This window comes from Echinops telfairi, unplaced genomic scaffold (genome assembly GCF_000313985.2).
Source record: "Echinops telfairi isolate 266 unplaced genomic scaffold, ASM31398v2 ScPeMD7_25;HRSCAF=90, whole genome shotgun sequence".
Taxonomy (NCBI): Eukaryota; Metazoa; Chordata; class Mammalia; order Afrosoricida; family Tenrecidae; genus Echinops; species Echinops telfairi.
In genome coordinates, this window is record NW_022103922.1 from 31,765,197 (window position 1) to 31,787,617 (window position 22,421).

Consider the following 22,421-nt stretch of genomic DNA (forward strand, 5'->3'; position numbering starts at 1 on the left):
AATGAGGAGCTAATGACAGGGGCTTAAGTGCAGAGCAAATGTTTTGAGAATGATGAGGGCAATGAATGTACAAATGTGCTTTACACAATTAATGTACGGATGGATTGTGATAAGAATTGTATGAGCTCCTAATAAAATGATTTTTTAAAAAGAGAAAAGAATGGGACACTACCCTCTTTCTAAATATAATAATGAATGTACCAATATCAAGCAAGGCACATTACTAAGAAAACCCAAAACTGTCCTTCTAGTTTCTATTTACATTTTCATTCTAGCTTATTTCAAGAGGTTTCTGAAGTGATTCGACCCCAAAATATATGCAAGAAAAACTGTTGTTTAGCTTTTTAATCTTAAGGGGGAAAAAATTACTAGCTCTGTTTATCTAAATACAAGCACAGGAAATTTACAAAGTAAAATACAGGGCAATGGTTTCATTATTTCTAGAACAGTAAAAGCCATCTTTAAAAAGTTTTTGTTGTTTTAAATGGGCTTTTTGGACATCTACAAAGCTCTGGTGAACTCATCTTATCTAGTTAGATAAAATGAGCAATGGGGAACAAATGTAGAACATGTAAATGTCCACAATGAAGCTTTACAATTTAAAATATTTACACTGGATCATGGAATCCCTGGGTGGTGAAAACTATTACATGCTGGACTACTCATCAGAAGGTTGGTGGTTCAAGCCCAACTACAGGTGCCTCAAAAGAAAAGTCTGGTGATCTGTTTCTGAAAGGTCAGTCTTGAAAACCCTAAGGATGGCAGCTCTACTCTTGCCAGGTAGCCTTCTAGGAAGGTCATGACAGGCATATGCTCATTAGAACTGTTTGAGTTAACTTTTGGGGCGTCAAACCAAACCAGCTGCCAAGTTGATTTGGGCTCATGGCGAAAGCTATGGGTATCCTGTTTCCCCGAAAATAAGACAGTTGGTCCTTATATTAATTTTTGCTCCCAAAGATGTGCTAGGTCTTATTTTCAGGGGATGTCTTATTTTTCCACGAAGAAGAATACAGTACACATTTATTGTTTATTGTTCTATTAAAAGGTCCCGCACTTCCTGTCTGCTCCAGCTGCACTGCGGCCAACAGTGAGTTGCACGGCGGCGCCCACTGCTACAGTCCAGAGTCCAGAGTTACGGTAGTTTGGGGGTGGGGGGGTGGGGGGTGTCTTATATTTCAGTGAGAGGCAAAACTGTAAGTAGGTCTTATTTCTGGGGGATGTCTTACTTTCGGGGAAACAGGGTACCTATAGCTTTCACCATGAGCCCAAATCAACTTGGCAAATGGTTTGGTTTGACACCCCAATAGTTAAACAGTTCTAATGAGCATATGCCTGTCATGACCTTCCTAGAAGGCTACCCGACAAGAGTATCTAAATTTTTTGGTGCACACCCTTTGACCCAGTAATTCACTTTTAGGCCTTTACCCAAAGGAAAGAATCTGGTAATTAAGCAAACTTTTTTTTTTCCCACCAAACATTTATGTGCAAGCTATCAGCAGCAGATAAAGACAAGAAAAACAAAAAATATCTCAAAATATCTATCTACCTACTCTGGTAAGTCCATAAAGGAAGCAGCATTCAAGACAGCTAAACAAATGCTCATAGAAAGAGGTCTGTGATACAAGCACAGCAAGCTGTAGACAGACAGCAGATAGAATTGGACCCTGGTTTTCAGTTGAAATAGAAGCCTATGTGTCTACATTGGCAAAGAATGTTTACGGTTACCTAGGTGAGGAAGTTTAACTATAATTGTTTATAAATCTTCCTATACTATAATCTTTTTATTCCAGAAAAAAATTCCATAACCTGTAAACTCATGTTACCAAAATGAACAAACCACTGTGTAAAATATGATTTGCTCAGGGAATCCAGGACGGATGAGCCCTATAGGACCAGTGGTGTGAGCAAAACAGGGAGGGTAAAGGGAGAATGGGTAGGGAAGAGGGAACCGATTACATGGAACTGTGTGTGACCTCCTCCCTGGGGGACAGACAACCAGAGGGTGGATGAAGGGGGACGTCGGACAGGGCAAAATATGACAAAATACCCATTTATAAACTATCAAGGGCTCATGTGGGAGGGGGGAGCGGGGAGGGAGGGGAAAAATGAGGACCTAATGTCGGGGGTTTAAATGGAGAGAAAATGTTTTGAGAAACGATGTACAAATGCGCTTTACACAATTGATGTGTGTATGGATTGGGATAACAGTTGTAGGAGCCCCTAATAAAATGTTAAAAATATATATATATGATTTGCTCTTCTTAGATTAGCAAGACAAAAACTAAATTTCAGATGTTCTGAAAAAACTATACAATAGGGTCAGCACAAGGTGTACATACATGGACACGTAGCCAGACCTAAAAGTACTCAATCATTTATGAAGGGTAAATTTTCCATGAAAACACTTGAGAGAAAATGTTATAGAATTTCATTCAGGAAAGGGCAGCCCCCTTTATGAACTCTGTAAAAGCTAACAAGAACAGATTTGTGGAGGAAACTCAGTAAAGGACCCATGAAGGGACAACTGGTATACGATCATAGTAAAGGACAGAGAAACGATCACGTTTTGCACAGTGGTCTAGAAGCATCTCTCCGGGATTTCAAGGTAAACCAAATGATGACAACAGAACTTCTAACAGCCTGTGTCATCTCTACTTTGATACCTACAGAATGACCCTGAAGAAGTTCCAAGAGGAAAAGCACTGCTGGGCATCCTATTAAGTAGTCAGAAAAGCAACTTCCAAGGCCAGCTATTTCAAAATCAACCTCTCATCCCTCCCTTAGGCTTTGCCAGGAACCATACAACACAATCACTAAAATCTCTTAACAACATATTAAACGCAGGGGACTGACACTTCAAAAGTATTCATTCTGTCACCCACACAAAACCAGCAATATGCAACAAAATAAGTTCAGGACTTCCCATCATGTTCAGTATTTTCCTTTGTGACAGGTGTTCTTAAATGAAGAAGATACAGTTTTTAAAATATCATTTACAACTCCACTAACACTTTTTCAAAGCCATCATTTTGTGTAGCAGACACTCACACAGAGTACGGTTAGCCACCAGGACAAGATTAGTTTGTCTTGGTGGCTCACTATGAACACTTTGCTTCTAGCAACCCTACAGTGTGGAGCCCCACTCCAATTATTATTTTCCAGCCAGATGGTATTCCTTGCAGCTGGTGAGCAGTGGCTGCTACACAAAGTTACCTAGTAGGAGACAAGACAAACAATACAAAAGAAAATATGTATCAGAGAACAGTCACAAACAAATCAGGATTTTCCCCTGACTCGCTTGTTTTTCCTCCAGGTCTCTCAACCCCAAACCAATGTACACCTTTTGTGTCCATATTCAAGCTATTTTACTATTTTCTGGTCTTAGAGGAAAATAATGAGTCAGATTCTGTAACCCTCCCATATACGATTGTTGTTCTAGAGGTAACTAACGCCTGGAACACACCTCCTTTGGGTTCAGTTCCACATGATGACAGAAAGTTAAAACAACAAAATGCAGGGAAAGAATTAAAATTTTAAAAATTAAAATTTCGCCAACTACCACAAAAAAGAAATTTGCTAGAGTTAAAGAAAGAGAAGAAAAAGTAAGTGTTCTGGTTTTCTCTACCATAAAAGAACCTCTTCAATTAACAATTTGGAACTATTTAGTCTATTACCATTATTTCTGTTTTTATAAAGTGGACAGTGAAGATCTCCAGCTCACTCTGAAAATAACTGAGAGCCATTCTATGTTGTAGCCACAAGCAACAGGGTAAATAAAGTTATTATTTTATAAAAATATGTGCCTATACGTGAGAAGGGGAACTATTAAAATTTAAGTATCACATTGTTAACATAAAACATTTTCCCAAGCAGTTCACGTTATTTGCAGAACAGTCTCGCTGGTGTCCTACAAATAATTTTACTCCAACAGATAATGTTCTATTCAAATCATGTTTTCCCAATTATCTAATTCTACAGCAACAAAATTAATTCTGCTTTTTTGGATCATCAAATAAAGAGAAATTCTTTTTCTCCTAACTTTTTATTGTGAATTAGGTGAAGGTTTAGAGAGCAGATCATCAGGTTTACATTCACTAAGTCAACAAACCCCCCTACACATCTTTCCCTGTTTCTAGTACATTTTGCCAATCTTCCTCTGAACAGTTCATTTTTATAGTCTATCCATACTACATCTCCCTAAAAATGAGGACCTCACTAACAAGAATCGTTGTACCCTTTTTAATGGAATTAGTATTTGTTTTCATCTGGTCTGAATAGTTTCCTCAAACTCAAGATACTGTGTAATATCCACATAGAAATCAAAGATTGACGATGGCTGGTGTGGCTTCACTTGCATTTTTCCTAAAATCAAAGAGGTGAGCGCGAAATGCTGCACAGGTTTAAAAAATAAGCTTATATTTTTATTTCATAAATATCTGCAAATTGTCATGAGGATGTTATCTATGCAACAGTCACACATAAGCAAATCATTATACCGGTAAATCCTGGTTTTCCATTAACCTAAAACATAAGGCATAGTAAAAGGTGACCAGTGAGATGAAGAAACAGAGGAGCCAATAGCAGTTTTCCAAGTGGTGAAAATGGCCACAGGCTTGGAGAACCTTGGAAGGGTTCTTGGAAACGTAAAGCTCGAGTAGATGACCAATTTATCTTTCTAGTCTTCCGATTCTACAACTTTTTAGAGAACCCACGGGTAACAAAAAGTCACTTTGGATTAGTGTTCTTTCTGGAACATAAAATAAATATAGAATGCCGGCCTTTGTGTTGCCCGTTCATTTTCGGAAACTAGTGAATGTGGTGTCAAAAAAAGGCGCAAATTAAACACCATGGCAGCTACGTTCTGCTTTTGAATTCGGTTTCTTTGACGTAGAAGCTGCATAAGGAACAGTTATTAAAAAAATAAAAATAAATATAGAATGTTATCTATTTTATAATGTCCGGCACCTTTATTTAGAACCTAAGGTGTAAGTGAAATTGTAATACAGAATTGGAGACAAATTTTAGTCCTACAAACCCATGAATAATTATTATTAATAATACTTACTGTATCTGAATTCCCTTCCAGCAATATATTGATAGCTTTGTTCACATCTCCATTACAGTCATGTAGGGCCACTATGCATTCATCCTGATTTTTCCCTGTCACCTCCATAAGCTGTTGAAATTATCAGAAAATGGTTAAGGTGAGCAAAAACACCACTTGTTGTTAATTTCAATATTCTTCTACATAAAGACAGAAAATACTCAACCCTTCTAAACTGAGCATAAAATTTAAGAACAAGTTGACTTTTTGTATTATTTTGCTTTTAGTTGTTATTGTTTTATAACTATCCCATGTCCTTTCACAGATACTAGCAGAGTCAAACTACAATTCAATCCTCTTCCAAGCTGACCAATTATCAGATTAGTATACACACAGGTATTTATTTATTTACTCACATGCCCAACATCTCCAGATCATCCAAGATCAGATACATAACTACTCGCCCTTAATTCAATAGCAGAGGATTCCCAAACTTATGAACTCCTCAAGTATTAGATGAGACTAAATGGTTCCCACACCAATAAGCACAAAGATAGTGTACAACTGGTGTAAGACTGTGACGCCAGGAGTCGGGGCCAAGTCCACATCAACTAACAAGAAGCATGTTTCACAAAGATCAAGTATTACTATGTGGCTCACCTTGCACAAAACACCCAGTACAATTACTTGGCACAAAAATCAATGCTCCTGATATGACCTCCTACTTCGTGAATGCAATGCTGCACATACACACAAAGTTGTATTTCAGTGTCTCATGATTATAATTCTGCAGTTATCCCAAAATTCACTACTGGACATCCTATTTCCCCCTAGCTTCAACAAGGTGTTCTGTTTGAAGCAATCAAAATCACTATGAACAATCATAGATTAGAAACAAATAGGTATCAGTGAACAAATCTGTAATTTAAACATCTACTGCATTTCAATTATATTTAATTGTTTTTATACCTAATAGCTACAGTTTAATACCTACTAGACAGTTGCTTGACCCAATAATCTCTAGAATGTTTGGAAAACTGCAATGAAAAGACAAACAACCCAATCACAAAATGGATCATAGGACAGATACTTGTTCACCAATGAGGACATCCAAGCAGCCAATAACTACTAAATGGCACTGACTGGGGAGAAACAAGAAGTAACAGCTGTCAGCAAGGATGCAGGGCGATTAGAACCCCTTTCTATTGCTGACGGGCCTGTAAATGGTACAACCACTATGGAAGATGGTATGGAGCTTACTGAGAAAACTATAAATAAAACTACCCTATAGTTCCACTCCCAGGTATATACTCTAAAAGCTTAAAAATAATGACACACCAGACATGCACAGATATGGTCATTGCTGCTTTGTTCACAATCTATGGAAACAACTGAAGTTTCCATCAATGGATGAACTGATAAGCAAATTGTGGCACATGTGATAGAATACTATACAACCACCAAGTGTTATCCTCAGAGCATACATGTATTATAATATGAATAGACCTGAAGGATATAATGCTCCATGGAATAAGTCATGTATATATTAAGAACATACATTATATGATCCATGTATCTTTTATAAGACAATAAGAAATACAGAGAAATCAATGTTCATTGGCATTTGGTGGGGGGAGGGGGTTGAAGAGAATACACTAGTTACTGTTGTTCATGGAAAAGTGACACCGAATGCACACTGAACACAGCTTATCATCCAAAACAAGTGTCTGAGCACTTGTGAAGGGGTATAAGCAAACTAGTACATGTAAATACAATTATGTGAGTGCAGGCACATGTATTCATGAAAGATACAAATACAAATATTCCTCAGACATGGCCAAACACATTCCAACAATAGTTTTCTGAGTTTGAAGACCGAGGACCATCGTGCCATGGGACAACTCATTCAATTGGCGTAATTCAAAATGTACATGATGTGCATCCTAGTAGAGTAGCATCTGGAGTCTTAAAAACTTGTGAGCAGCCATCTAAGGCATCATCACTACAAGTCTCTACTTACAAGGAGCAAAACAATAAGGTAGTGGTAACCAAAAGCTCAGAGAAGAAATAAGTCTCCCTGAGCCATAACTTTATCAATCCTGAAATCAAGAATTAGATGGTACTGGGTGACCACCACAGACAGCTATGACCAGGGTCACAGTAGTTGGTCCTGAAAACAATGGGAGAAAAATATGGAGAACTAAAATTCTTATTTAAAAAAATAATAATTAAAATACTCCAGGCAAATTAGAACAGTAAAGAACAGAGACCTCCCTGGACCCTAAGAAATTCTTTAAACCTACAACTGAGTCTATCCGCAGATCCCTTTTAGAGAAACAGTGGAGTGGTACAAAAGTATAGAATATTACCAGTGAGATCAGTGCCCTAATTAAAAACTATTGGCTCAACAATTACTCAAAAACAAAGATGAGAAGATAGAGGTCCGGGAAATTAGACTACTGAAAACGAAACCAACTGAATATAATTAAAGAGAAGGTTGACACAATGTGATAAATGTAAACTAATGCCACAATGTCACCAAACTGGTATGGAGCTGGTCAAATAGAAACCTAACCTGCTGTGTATGTTCAATAAAATATTGGGGGGGTTAGCCTTGACCAACATTTCACAAAGCTAAGAAAAAAGCCCATGAAGAATCTAGTCTCTGATTTCTTCATAGTCACACCATTCTGCCTCCCTGTTAGCCTCTTCTCATTTTCTTAAGCAGCAAATGCCCTGCAGTCTTGAGACACATACTAGGAATATTAGCTTTTTATCAGTAATCTGTATTAACTGAATACCTGCTACTTATAATTGTTACAGTACATGGTTAACATCAAAATTTCCCAGTGAAAGGATTAGTAGGATAAAGAGCTAAAATTACAACTAAAACTTAGAACTTCTGGTCCAATATTCTCATTTTTATATATCTGCTATGCTATTCAGATAAAAGACAAGTATGTAGAGGGTGTCTTAAATTGTAAGTAGATCTCACTACTGAGAATGTGTTCTATAATTTTTAATAATCCTTTTTCACTCCCCTCAGATTACCATTCGCCTAATAACAGCAACTGTACGCAAGAATAAAATATGACAGAGTAATGAGCTAAGTGTACATGTAAGACTTTCATGGAACAATTATTGGAAATCTTATACCAAAAAGTCTGTACCCAAAATAGGGGTTACAGCTTGCTTTTTATAACCTTAAATGGAAAAGAAAGCTTTACCAGGAAAGGATTTGAAATTAAGATATCACTGTTAAAGTTCTAAATAAACAGCTTTCTTTCAAATGCAATGTTAAACCTTTCCAACTAAAGTTTGGAATTATACCCACTTTGGAAAAGGCAATTCAATTCTCTCCCTTAACATTAAACTAATAAAGGATCAAATCTACTTTGCATACAAAGGTGCTGAAAATGCCAATGTATTGTCACAAATGTCTAATTCAGTATCCACAAGTAAACATCAGTAACTCCAGAAAGATCTCACTGACAAGGGGATGAATATAGTCCATTCGTACATTGCGAACACCTTATATGATAGTTGGAGCCCTGGGGGTGTAGTGGTTACAGATTGGGCTGCAATCCAAAAGACCAGCAATTCAAAACCACCAGTCATTCTGAGGGAGAAAAATGGGTTTTCTACTCACATAAACTGTTACAGTCTCAGAAGCTCAAAGGGCAGTTCTACCATGCCTTATAGGATCACTACAAATGTGATTCTACAGCAGTGGACTGAGTTTTAAATCATAGTTAATACCAAATCCAATATCCAATACAAAAATATGAGTTTAGACTAAGCAAGAAACCTACTTCAAAACTAAAATTCTCCTTTTATGCACAATAAAAACAAATTATAAAATGAGTTATGCTTTACCAGAAACTTACCTGTTTAACTTTAGCTTCAAAATCTGCATCATTCTTATCAAAGATCACTTGAGCAAGACGCATCTGTTCCGCTGTTGCCTAGAAAGCACATAAAATTTACAATTTGAATACCAAAAATCTAAGTTAGATGTCAAGCACTGGTGCTAAATGAATGAACTCTCAAGCAATAGCCCGAAACAAACAGGAATACTGATTAAAACAAAAGGACTCTATGAATATGGGGCACCTCAAATGTACACAACCTGTTCTCATAGAGCAAAGAGAAGCCACCAAATTAAATAGCATAAAGGTCCCATTCCTTTAGCCAAATGGCCTACAGTCCCTGTTCATCTCCATGGACCAGGAGGTTTATTTAAATATTCTCTCTCTTAGGGGTGGGGGAACCAGAACAAGAACAGGAAGAAAGCTGTGGAAAAGTTGCCTGATATTGGCTTAAAACCAACTCAACCAGCTAACCTCTGCCAACTCCAAAATGGTGTCCTGGTCAGTTCCAAAGAGAAAAGGCTATATTTAGCTACATAAAAACAATTTTTAAAGCTATCCTTTTTTGGAATGAATTAAATAGTGTGTACGCATTTGGTTTCTTAGTTGTGACTAATGTACCACGGTTGTGTAAAATGTGAACAAGGAAACTAGGTGAAGGACACTCAAGAACTCTCTGTATCGACCACTTCTGTGCAACACTCTTATACATCTGAAATTACTCCACATAGTTGAATTTTTTAAAAAGAAAAGTACTTTTAGTTAGCTAGCAATCTATACTAACTCCTGAAGTAAAAAGGTTAAACTCTTTATGTGCATCCCCCTTCCCCAAAAAATGTTTTAATTTTACATCAAACTGTTTAAACTACTGAATTATCTTAAAAGGAAAACATCAGAAATTAATGAACTGCTTTTCATCTCAACGTTTAATACATGTTCCGTTTAAGCTCTGTTAAACCATTCTGCACAAGGGCTTTCCAATACATGTCAGTGGCTGATTATAAAGTTCCAGTTCTCTTGTCCTGCACTGTCCAGTCAAATGGCTAGTCCTTTCACACCAACCTGTGCCTGCTGTGACCTCAGCCTGACTGCCGCAATGCTGCTGCTACATTAAACACAGACTGATGTTTATATGGAAACTCTGTGTCTACATTCAATACTTTTACCTCACTCCTACCTATGTATGTGTACAGGAGTCTCCACACACTATATCCCTAACTGCAACGTAAAAAGATGATTTCCCTGACCTATAACAAACTGAGAAAAGTACCAAAGACATGAAATAACCAGATAGGACAAAGGAAAAGCCAGAATGGAAGATGCATCTGGAAAGCTGGCATGGCACATTTAGGCTTAGAGGAATGGCAACCTTTTGGAATATCCAAGTAGACTGCTAATGCCCAGGATACAAAAAGCATACAAACACTATTGGTCAATTTCCCCCCATTATCAACTTCCATTCCCTGAGTTTCAAACATGAAAACTGCAACTTATTCATTTACCCTACAAATTTATTTAGTCTTGCTCCAATTTATGCACAATTAATGCTCATCCCTTCCCACCATTAAGCTTCTTGAAATTACAAAATCTAAACACTTCATACACACAAAAAATTAAAGTGATCCACCTACTACATAAAAGTACACATGTTTAGTATTGCTTGAACAGGAACATAACTATTTGGTAAGTCACACACACACACACACACTTTATTATGAATAGCTATATGATAATGTTTCATGGCCATATATAAACCCCACAGATAAGTGCTACATTTTATTTACTCTAGCAAAATTTCACCACTGTATAAGCACTACAGAGACTCATCCTTATCCCTAAATGTTTATATACATCCTTCCTGTTTCTGAGTAAGTACAAAAGTGGGGAACTGCTGAGTCTGGAGAAATGAAAACAAAATGTTCAAGGAGGATATCATCTGCAAAGAATGCTTTTCACAGAGGCTGCAGAGGTTTATGGTCCACCAGCAGCACAGGGTAGCCTCTTTCTTCAAATCTTTCCCACCTCCAGCCAATCCCTCCCCCAAAAAAGCATTTTCAACTTAAAAAAATAATAACTTTCCAATTTAATTTACCTAAAATTACCATTTTGGCTCAGCTTTTCATCACTTATTAAAGCAAAACTTTACAAAAGACACTCATTAATGTAACACATTAAAAAAAGACTAAGTCAAGGGCAGCAGGGCAATTAGAACATCATTTTGCACACACTCTAGTCAATACTGGTTCAGACAAGAATCATCAACTAATGCTAATTCTAAGATAGAACATTTCATGAGGACTGAGAGATTTGCACATGGTATCAAAATGTCTCCTTGCAGGCTGCTTATTAGTTGCTAGAAGAAACTATATACTATACTATACACTAAACTATAAACTACACACTATATATAAGAAAATATATAGTTGTATATAAGAAAATATACAACTATACACTAAAGAAAATAGACAAAACTTTGATTAAAATCAAAAGCACCAAAAGAAGAGAGATGGACAATGTACCTCTACAAGAGGTACTCAACATCATTTATGTAGTATTACAACAGGAGATATATAACCTGACTCTAATTATCAGCAAATATTAAACATTCTTTAAAGTAACTGTGTGTCCCCTTGGGGGCGGGGGACGAACAACAGAAATGTGAGCGAAGGGAGACAATGGATGGTGTAAGATATGAAAATAAAAATTTATAATTTATCAGGGGTCCATGAAGGTGGGAGGGTAGGGATGGAGAGAAAAAAAGAGAAGCTAATACCAAGGGCTCAAGCAGAAAGAAAATGTTTTAAAACTGATGATGGCAACATATGTACAAATGTGTTTGATACAACTGATGTATTGCATTGTTATAAGAGCTGTAAGAGCCCCCCAAAAGTGATTTCTTAATTTTTTAAAACTGGCCTGTATTTGTTAAAGACAAAAGCTGAAATATTGTTCCAGACAAAAGGAGACTAAAGAATATGCCCAAAAATATTAAAAAAATTTAAAGTTAAGAATATGTCAATTAAATACAAGATGCAATGATTCTGTATTGGAGGAAGAAAGTGTACTATGAAGACCATTATGTGGAGTTAAAAATATTACCAGATTATTAACTATAGAGTGCACTGGAAATATTAATTAAATTTAATTAGTGAACTACCATATATGAGTATAAGTCAACCCAAATATCAGCCAAGGCCCCTAATTTTTCCACAAAAACTGCATTAAAACTGTGCTGAAAAACTTGGCTTATATACCAGCATATACAGTATATGAGTAACTACCATTGTTCTTAGGAAATACATCAAACCAAAACCAAACTCACTGCCATCAAGTTATTGCCAATTCATGTCATCCCCATAGGACAGGACAGAGCTGTGTCTGCTACACTTACAGTTTCTGAAGCTGTAACTCTACAGAAGTTGAAAGCCCCCTCTTTCTCCGGTGGAGAGGCTGATGGCTTTGAACTGCTGACCTTGTGGTCATACACTTAAGTATTAATAGAAAAAGTAGAATGTATACAACTTACTCTCAAATAGTTTAAAGCAACGAATAAGGTATACTGTATGTACAAGTGTATACATGGGGAGAGACATAAACGTATAAATACAAAAAGAATATGAGAGATCAAACGTTATACAGCGTTAAAAATCAGGCAGATCTGGTAAAGGGTATGTGGGAGCTCTCTAAAATCCTCCTGCAAATTTTCAGCATAACCAAAAACACAGAGACAACAATTTACACCCAAACTAGGTACAAGGTATCCCTCACAAACCCAGAGAGGTGACCATTAACAGAGAAAAGATCTCCATAGTTTCTGTTTATGCCACAGAAAGTAGAAGCAAACAAAACACCTAACAAATACTAGAGAAGAACATTTCAGTAGTCAGCGGCTAATGCACACTCGACAGTGTGGCAGGCCAATTTGAGGACGCGGGTTGGAACTGCAAGATCTTGACTGCTCCACTAGCTGGCTGAGTATAAGGTTGCAGAATTGTTTAAAGCAGAGCTTCAAACCTGTTCATTCAAGTTCAGTCATAGCTGATAAAGCAGAACCAAGACAAATCAAAATTTTCAAATTGTGGGTGCCTGGACAAGAACTGAACAGATTATAGGTCAAAGCCCTGGGAGATTCAGAAGCAGTATAGTGAGTCTTAAAAATCTGGAATCTGAAGCTGGAGACTGGACTGACTATTCCAAGTAAAACATTCAAAGTGGCCCAGCTAGCAGCCATCTTTGAGCAGAACATTGAAGTTTGACTCTGCCAGGTAACACACGTGACAGCCTCTGCAATGCTAACACTGCCTTTGCTTTCTAAGAGGGACATCACCTTTCCAGCAGGTTAACAAGCCTTAATTGTTCCAGGCACCCATACTTTTTCACAAACTTTAGTACAATGCAGTTTTGCTTCATCAGACAAACTCAACAAGTTCAAAGCCCTAGTTTTAAAAGGCTGGGCTACGGTGCCACTATAAACTCTTAAAACTAACCAGCCAAGACTCCCTTTCCATTGGGACTGCTGAGAGAAAAATCAAAACCGAACAAGAAAAGTTTCAGAAACAAGCCATGATAATGACACAAAAAAGCTTTCTTAAGAAAGTCACCCTGAACCATGCTGTTGCCCACAAGTACAAGAAAACTAATTTCATATACAAAATAATCACTAGACTGGGGGGAGGGGGGGGAGTGGGAGAGGAGCTGATACCAAGGGCTCAATAGAAAAATTAATGTTTAGAAAATGATGATGTACAAATATGCTTGATACAGTTGATGTATGGGTTGTTATAAGAGCTGTAAGAGTTCTCAAGAAAATGACCTTTTAATAAAATAAATTAAAAAGCAATCACTAGGAAAATAATCAAAATCCTGTGCAAAATTATTATAATTTTAAAAAAATGGGGGATGAGGATTTGTTAGCATTGATGACTGTATAGCCCCCACTCCATGGGAATGAACAACAGAATTGTATTTGTATGTGAATGAATATATTGGATTGTGTAAATGGAGTAAGGGTTCCTGGGGTAGGGTAGGTAAGGGAGGGAGCTGATATCAAGGAGTTCAAGAAAAAAGAAAATGTTTAAACTGATTGTGGTAGCAATTATAAAGCACTGCTTGATGTGATTGAACATGATAAAGATATCATGTTATGATATCTTTAAGAGCTCCCAATAAGAAGACTAAAAGAAAAAGAATAGAGTAGGATAATATCCCTTTAGCCAGTGAAATCATTCAAGGAAAAAAAGTAACATTGCTTGCTCCTGTTTCAGATTGAATAAAAATAAACAAATAAAAGTTAATGCTTCTAGAGCAGTGGTTTTCAACCTTGCTAATGCCACAACCCTTTAATACAGTTCCTCGTGTTATGGTGACCCCCCCAATCATAAAATTATTTTTGTTGCTACTTCAAAACTGTAATTTTGTTACTGTTATGAATCAGGCGACCCTATGAAAGGGTCAATCGACCCCCAAAGGGGTCACAACCCACAGGTTGAGAACCACTGCTCTTGAAAAAATAAGACAGTAAAGGGTTAGGGTAATTTTTTTTTAAGAGTAAAATGTAATGGGAGAAAGAAACACAATTACACAATTCAACCTTAAACTTGTGAAAATAGTATCCCTGAGGAAGAAACATAAAAAGGGAATATAAATATTTAAAACTAAAATCCAAAAAAAAAATGTCTCAGAAAAAGTTAAAATACAAGAATTAAAAAAAAATACAAGGGGAAAAAACACATAAGTAAGACCTTTTCTAGTAAAAATACTGGCCTTAGAACGAAAAGCACTACTGGATATCAAGGCAGAAAAGGAAAGAGACAGGGAAATTCGATTAGCAATAAACTTGTCAAAAGCAATGCTTTGTGCAAACGGTGGTGAAGTAACATTTAAGATACTCAAGTGAACACAATGTGAGTAATTTATAGTCAACAAAACTGACTTTATACTCAAGTATAAAGGATATAAATTGTTATCAACCAACAGAAGTCAAGAATAATATTACCATGAGCCTTTCCTGAGAAATAAATAAAATCATCACCTTCAGACAACCAAAATGACTAGAGACAAGACATAAGTATTGGCGGGAACCATTAAACAAATAATTATTGTTGAAGTAAATTAACCAGCCTGTGTGACCAAGAGGTGTCATAGGGATGAGGTATCAGGTACCAAAAAACAAAAAATCTTATCATTGTGAATGAGGGGGAGTGCGGAGTGGGGACCCAAAGCCCATCTATAGGCAACAGGACATCCCCTTACACAGGGGTTGCGGGGAGGAGATGAGCCAGTCAGGGTGCGGTGTGATGAAACATACAACTTTTCTCTAGTTCCTAAATGCTTTCTCCCCCGCCCCCAACTATCATGATCCCAATTCTACCTTACAAGTCTGGCTAGACCAGAGGATGTACACTGTGGTACAGATAGGAACTGGAAACACAAGGAATCCAGGAAGGATGATCCCTTCAGGACCAGTGGTGAGAGTGGTGATACTAGGAGGGTGGAGAGAGGGGGGGGTAGAAAGGGGGAACCCATTATAAGGATCTATATATAACCTCCTCCCTGGGGGATGGACAACAGAAAAGTGAGTGAAGGGAGACGTCAGACAGTGTAAGATATGACAAAATTATAATTTATAAATTATCAAGGGCTCATAAGGGAAGGGGGAGCGGGGAGGAATAGGGGAAAAATGAGGAGCTGATGTCAGGGGCTTACGTGGAGAGCAAATGTTTTGAGAATGATGAGGGTAACGAATGTACAAAGGTGCTTTATACAATTGACGTGTGTATGGATTGTGATGAGAGTTGTATGAGCCCCCAATAAAATGATTTTTTAAAAAAGAAGTAAAATAAATTAAAACTAAAAGGCAGAAACTATGATATATATATATATGAAGCTACTGGTAAGTCAAAACATATTACTTCTTGCTCTAGTTCATACATGCATGGGCAAAACCTGTTTAAACATGTCTTCCTGTATTTAAACATATCTGTGACCAGTGATGGCTACAAATAAGTTCTGCCAGTAACATACTTGTTTTAGTCTCCTTAAGGTACCTTAAAAATAAGCCCAATGAACTAAGAGGCAGGAGAAGGGCAACCATGATGGTGGGACAGGAGGAAAGTAAAAGGAAACAGAGGAAAGATCTAGGAAGCAAAGCTCTGGATAGAGGTATAAACATAGGTGTGTACATATGTAAATATATTAATTCATAAAAGCAGAGGTATTGGCCTGTACATATATTTATATGGCAATAAACTGAGGTAGTGGACAGACTTTGGACCGCTGCTCAAGCCCTCCCTCAACGCAAGAACACTTTTTTCTAACAAGCTGGCATTCTGTGATGCTCACCCTCCAGCACAATCACTAAAGACAAATTGGGTCTACAAGCAAATGTGGTGAAGAAAGCTGATGGTGCCTGGCTATCAAAATATATAGAGGCAGGATCTAAAAGTTACGAAGTTAAACCAGCGATCATCTAACAGAGAAACAAGCCCACATGGAAAAAGCACACCAGCCTATGCGATCATAAGGTGTCAACAGGATCAGGTAACAGGCATCAGAAGACTCAAAACAAACAAACATTGTTGAGACAAAGGGGGGATGGAGCAGAGACCCAAAACCCATTGTAGACAATGGGACATCCCCTCACAGAAAGGTCACTAGAAGGAATGAGTCAACAAGGGCGCAATATAGCTCCGATGAAACACTCTGGGTTCCCTGAGGTTTCCTTACCCCCACTATCATGAACCCAGACCTGCCTTTCACTTCGGGCTAGGCCAGAACATGTACTCTGGTACAGATAAGAGCTCATAACACACAGAATCCAGGTCAAATAAACCCCTCAGGTACAGAAATGAGAGTAGCTATAAAATGAGGGGGAAGATGGGTAGGAGGGGTAAGGTAGGGGGAACAGATGGCAATGATCGAGGCATAACCCACCCCTACGGGGAGGAAAAACAGAAACCGTGGGGGAAGGGAGACAGTGGTAGGTGTAAGATATGAAAATAATAATTTATAACTTATCAAGGGCTCACGAGGTGGGAGGGGTGGAAGGAGGGAAAGTGAAACTCAAATAGAAAATAAATGTTTAGAAAATGATTGATACAATTATTGTAATACAAATATTGCTTGATACAATTGATGGAAGGATTGTTATAAGGGCTGTAAGTAACCCCAATAAAATTATATTTAAAATATAAAAATAAGCCCAATGAAAACAGTGGCTTTCAAGGAGATCTGCTGGGCCAGTTCAATTCAAGGTAGAAATATTTGCCCAGAAGAGTTTATGAAGACTGATTTTTGGAGTTCCAATGGGGTCACCTTGTTAAGACTTTTCTCAAAGGACATAGGACAATCTCACAAAGACTTATTAGGAATAACTTTTCAAAATTAAAAACTATATTCACAGAAAAAAGGTTGGATAAAGAAATTTTTTTCCATCACTCGGCCGTGCACCTGTTCATTCTTTGAGAGTAGCAAGGGCTGTCCTATGAGACTTTTATTGGGATGAGACTTACTGGGAAACCTATTCCATCCACCCTACAGTCCTGATCTGCCGGCTTTAGACTACTTCTTGTGCCGAAAACTCAAAGGGTATTTATAAAAAACATAGTTTGAATCCCTCGATGATGCTAACACTGTTTAATGTGATAAAAATGGAAGAGTGCAGATTTCTTTACGGAAAGGTAGGAAGATGAAAATACTACCTTCAGAAGCCTACAGACCTAGATTCCGGATATACAGGGAAACAAGAGCTTTATATTTGGACAGTTTTAATAAGTGTTTCTGTGGTTTTCTGGCAGCAATACTTCTTGACTTACATTCATATTACATACTACTTTTTCTTTTTTTTAAATTAAAAGATCATTTTATTGGGGGGCTCTTACAGCTCTTATAATCAACATATGTATCAAGCATATTTGTACATGTGTTGCCATTATTATTTCCTAAACATTTACTTTCTATTTGAGCCTTGCATACTATTTTTAAAGAGCGTGGGGATCGCTGCCAATTCCAAATGGAGCTTATCAACTAGTACATGGGTCTCAAAGACTAATTTTAAAGTTATTGGTACACCAACCTGTCTTTCATGGTAACTTTGGGAGCTACAGTATCAGTTTTTCACTTGAGAGTTATCTCGATCAAGCACAATACGCTTTTTTATTGGGGGGCACAAGACACTGAGCATGTTTATTTCTGGCCCCTGGGATCAGGAAAGGGAAAGGACTGGTTGAAACGAGAAACATGCTGAAAGGAAAAATGTACACTCTAACAAGAAAAATGTTCATCCTTAAAACACTCCCTTTCATCCTACGGTTGTCAGGGTAAATTATACCCTTTTCATAGTGTGTAATTATTCTAACACAGAGGTGAATCTAGTTCCAGACCCAAAGGGTGATTAGGATTGGGGTAAAACAAAAAATATGGAATATAAATATTAGGATCATTGATTTAAAAGTTCAGTAAAACAAAAGCAAAATTATGGTTCTACTATCCCCTGGATCTGTGGAAACCAACATTCTGAGAGATAAAAAAGTTCAATAATAACCCAGAATCTAAAGTATGAGCATGAACTCATGGGTATTTTGCCTTTAAAAAAATAGGATTGCTTCTTAGAACAATCAACCATGTATGATCAAAAGAGCAAATATTTGCCCAGAATGACGCTCAGAAGGCGGGAAGGGATACGAAGAATGAGTTAAAATGAGAAACAGAAAGGAGGAAGTGGGAAGCGTGCTGTTACATGTGGGGACCAAAATTTACAACATGAAGTAAAATATGTATGAACTATTCAATGGAAAACCAATATGCTTTGTAAAGTTTTACCTGAATTATAATAGTTTTAAAAATAATTATTTCAGACATGAAAAAACAATAATTTACAAATTAACAAGGGAGGGAAGGGAAAAAATGAGCTGATACCACAGGCTCAAGAAAGAGTTTTGAAAATGATGATGGCAACAAATGTGCTTAACACGATGGATGGTTGTATGGATTGTAATAAGAGTTGCACGAGTCCCCAATAAAGTGATTTTTTAAATAATAATTACTATTCCATAGTTCACCACGCAGAGACTTGTAACAATGACCAACCCAGCAGCAATAAGCAACTCCAATGGCCAGGCTGCGATCTCTAAATACCCACTAAAAACAGCAATACTGCACATTCTCTATCAATTATAAATAAAGCTGTATTTTTTAAAAGAAATATTAAGACTAGCATTACTTTGTAGCCAACAAAAATGAATTTATCTAGGAACCAAGCAATTGTTATTAAAATCATTTGGCAGGGGACGGGGGCAGGGGGACAGACACACAACCTGACTTGTCTCTAGAATAAAGATCATTAGAGTAAGATGAGTCTGATCAAAGGTCCCGAGTGAATTCTCAATTAGCAAGAAATACAGAACATGCTGAATCTTCTCTGTGAGTATACACTATTACAGTGTAGTGAATACTTAAGATAGTGAGTACTTTGGAAGGCCCTCCTAGCCATAGATAAGTTTTTGTGACTCCCACACAATGATTGGGTGGGACTGTGCAAATAAGGTGCTATGGCTCTCCAAAATGATTGAATAGGCTGCTATTAATGCAAATAACGTGCATGGAAGCCTTGGGAGTGTGAAACCATGGAATAAGGTATATGGTTCTCTAACAAGAGGATTAGTTAGTTTTGCCATCAAGCTAAGCTGAAAGGAAGTCAATCCAATAAGCAAAATAGGGGGCATCCCACTAAGAAAATAAAAGTAGAAGTGAAGCCAAAAGTGAAGCACATCCTTTGGACGTGGGGTTCTTGCACTAAGAAACCATCTAGTAAATAGAGTGCTGTAACTCAAAAAACCACAAGCAACAGCAACAAGCATAGCAGAAGTCAGAGGTAGAGATAAGGCAGAACTAGGAGACAAGTGCAAAATGGCACAGGTGGGCTTCCCAGTTTAGCTACAATGGTGTGTCCACCCACAGAGGGAGAGAACCTCTGGGAAGCAGGCTTGCTTAAAGAATGAGGTGCCTCTGAGCACTTGCTGGTGGCACTAAAGAGCTTTCACACTTGCCCTACGTGCTCTAGCAGGGAAAAGAGGCTGAGAGCCAGACAGCAGGTATGGCTGCCATGGTGTTCTGATCAAAGAACTGTATCCTGAGTCATCCTAATCCTGGATTATAACTTGCTGATTCGCTACAACAAATTTTCAAATACAAGAGAGAAGTACAGAGTGCTATGATGGATAGTTGGTGTCAGAATTGTAAAATGGATGGAGAGAGGAGGTATGCCTGAATCTCACATCACAAGAATCAGCCTTGGACTAATGTTGGTCTTGCTCCCCTCCCCCACCCCATCCCTTTCTCTCCTAAATTGGACATGGTCTGACACCACCACACCATTCTGGTAATTATACTTTTGTTTTAGTGCTTTTTTGTATTTGCATTTCACTTTATAATAAAAAAGTTTTAAAGTACAACTTTAAAATACCTCCATACAAGAAATCATGTCATTGTAAAGGTAGGTGAGTGCAGCGTGGAGACTCAGAGTCCATCAGTTGGCAACTGAACACCCCCCTGCTTAGGGGTTTTGGGGAGGAGACAAGCTAATCAGGGTGCAGGGTAGCAACGATGAAACATATAACTTTCCTCTAGTTCTTAAATGCTTCCTCCTCCCCAATATCATGATCCCAATTCTGCCTTGCAAATCTGGCTAGACCAGAGGATGTACATTGGTACAGATAGCAACTGGAAACACAGGGAATCCAGGATAGATGACTCCTTCAGGACCAGTGGTGAGAGGGGCGAGGCCTGGAGGGTAAAGGGAATGTGGGCTAGAAGGGGGGAACCAATTACAAGAATCTAAGTATAGCCTCCTCCCTGGGAGATGGACAGCAGAGAAGAGGGCGGAGGGAGACGTCGGACAGTGTAACTTATGACAAAACTATAATAATTTATGAATTATGAAGGGTTCATGAGGGAGGGCGGAGGAAGGGGTGAAATGAGCAAATAATATTAAGGACTAAAGTAGAGGGCAAATACTTTGAGATTGATGAGGGCAACAAATGTACATATGTGCTTGACTTAATGGATGTATGTATGGACTGTGATAAGAATTGTACAAGCCCTCAATAAAAATTTTTTTTGAAAAATGATCCACCAACTACAAAAAAAAATTAGTCAATAAAAAAAAAACCTCCATTCTTGGTATGGATTAGTTCTGGATTATGGATATTTTTAAATACACAAGATCTATGGCCGCTAATCATAAGGTCAGTCACTCTGTAGGAGAAAGACGGGGTAGTTTGCTTCCATAGACTGTAGCCTTGAAAACTCTAAGCAGTTCTACTCTGTTCTATAGGGTTGCCATGAGTTGAAAATGATCCCATGGCAATGAGTGTTGGATATGAAGCATTTACTCATAATATGTCTAGTCTGTTTAAAATTTGTAAACTCAATTAAAAAAAAAAAACAACCCTCACTAACATTAAGTCAATTCTGACTCACAAAAAGTGACCCAATAGGGCAGGGTACAATTGTCCCTGTGGGTTTTCTGAGACTGTAACACTTTTGAGGGAGTAGAAAACCTCATCGAGCAGATAGTACTACTGAAAGAAAGTTAGAAAATTGAGAGGAAGAATGCACAAAAGAGGTGGGTCTTAGAAAACCCAGGTAAGTCAATAAACTAATAAGTGCTTTAAAGATCAAAGAAATCACAAGGTAAATCCAAAGCACTTTGAGATGAATGAAAATGAAGACACACATGCAATAAAAGTAGTGCTTAGAGAGAAACTTACAGCTACAAATATCTGCATTTAAAAGGGGGGGAGGACCCTCAAATTATTAGTCTAACCACCCTAAGAATCTAAAAAGGATAAAGTCAATAAAACCCAAAGCAAGCACTAGGAAAGAAATGAGACTAGAGTAAAAATAAAGAAAATAGAGAAGAGAAAAATTAGAGACACATGTATACACATGGGAGTACCAAGCATCGAGCAACTCACTCAGTTAGTGCACCCAGTGGCATAGCCTGGGAAGGTTTCGCTCAAACCTCGTTTATTGTGATGGCCGATTTAAGAGAACAGCATGCAGCTGTAAAATTTTGTTGAGGGGAGTGGGGGGCAGAAACTGTGATGTTGAACACAAGCTTACAAGAACAGCAGTATGGGAAATGTTTAGAGTGGTTTTCTCCTTTCAAAAAAGGTGAAATGTTGACTGATTACAAACCGGAATAGAAGAAAATGTTGACAAAATTTGTGCACTTCAGCACACAGACAGATGATGGACCATTGTAGAGGTCAGGAAGGTATCTGGCTTATCTTGGAGCTTGGTTTGGCTAATTCGAATGGAAGATTTGGGAATGAGAAGGGTTGCTACGGAATTTGTGCCTCGAGTTCTGACTGACCAGAGAAAGTGTCAAGAGGAAACATGCCATGCTTTGAAAGAACAGCTCCAAAGTGACCCTGACTTTTTCCCAAGCTCATTACTAGTAAGGAGACATGGTGCTATTCTTAAGACCCCAAAGCAGACTTCAATCA

At 37.8% G+C, this 22,421-nt stretch overlaps 1 protein-coding gene and 1 non-coding gene across 6 annotated transcripts in view; one reads left to right on the forward strand and one right to left on the reverse strand.

The window, feature by feature from the left end:
* UBAP2 (ubiquitin associated protein 2) overlaps nucleotides 1–22,421 on the reverse strand; it is an 85,903-nt gene that overhangs the window by 57,833 nt on the left and 5,649 nt on the right. For all 5 annotated transcript variants that reach the window (XM_045289165.1, XM_045289164.1, XM_045289163.1 and 2 more), the window contains exons 2-3: nucleotides 8,932–9,009; nucleotides 5,066–5,176 (exon numbers count right to left, since the gene is read on the reverse strand). In XM_045289165.1, the coding sequence (XP_045145100.1) occupies nucleotides 5,066–5,176; nucleotides 8,932–9,009 (189 nt within the window). The remainder of the gene's footprint in view (nucleotides 1–5,065; nucleotides 5,177–8,931; nucleotides 9,010–22,421) is intronic.
* Nucleotides 4,776–4,911, forward strand: LOC115869430. The gene has a single exon (XR_004046180.1). It is a non-coding gene; the product is annotated as a small nucleolar RNA SNORA13 (small nucleolar RNA).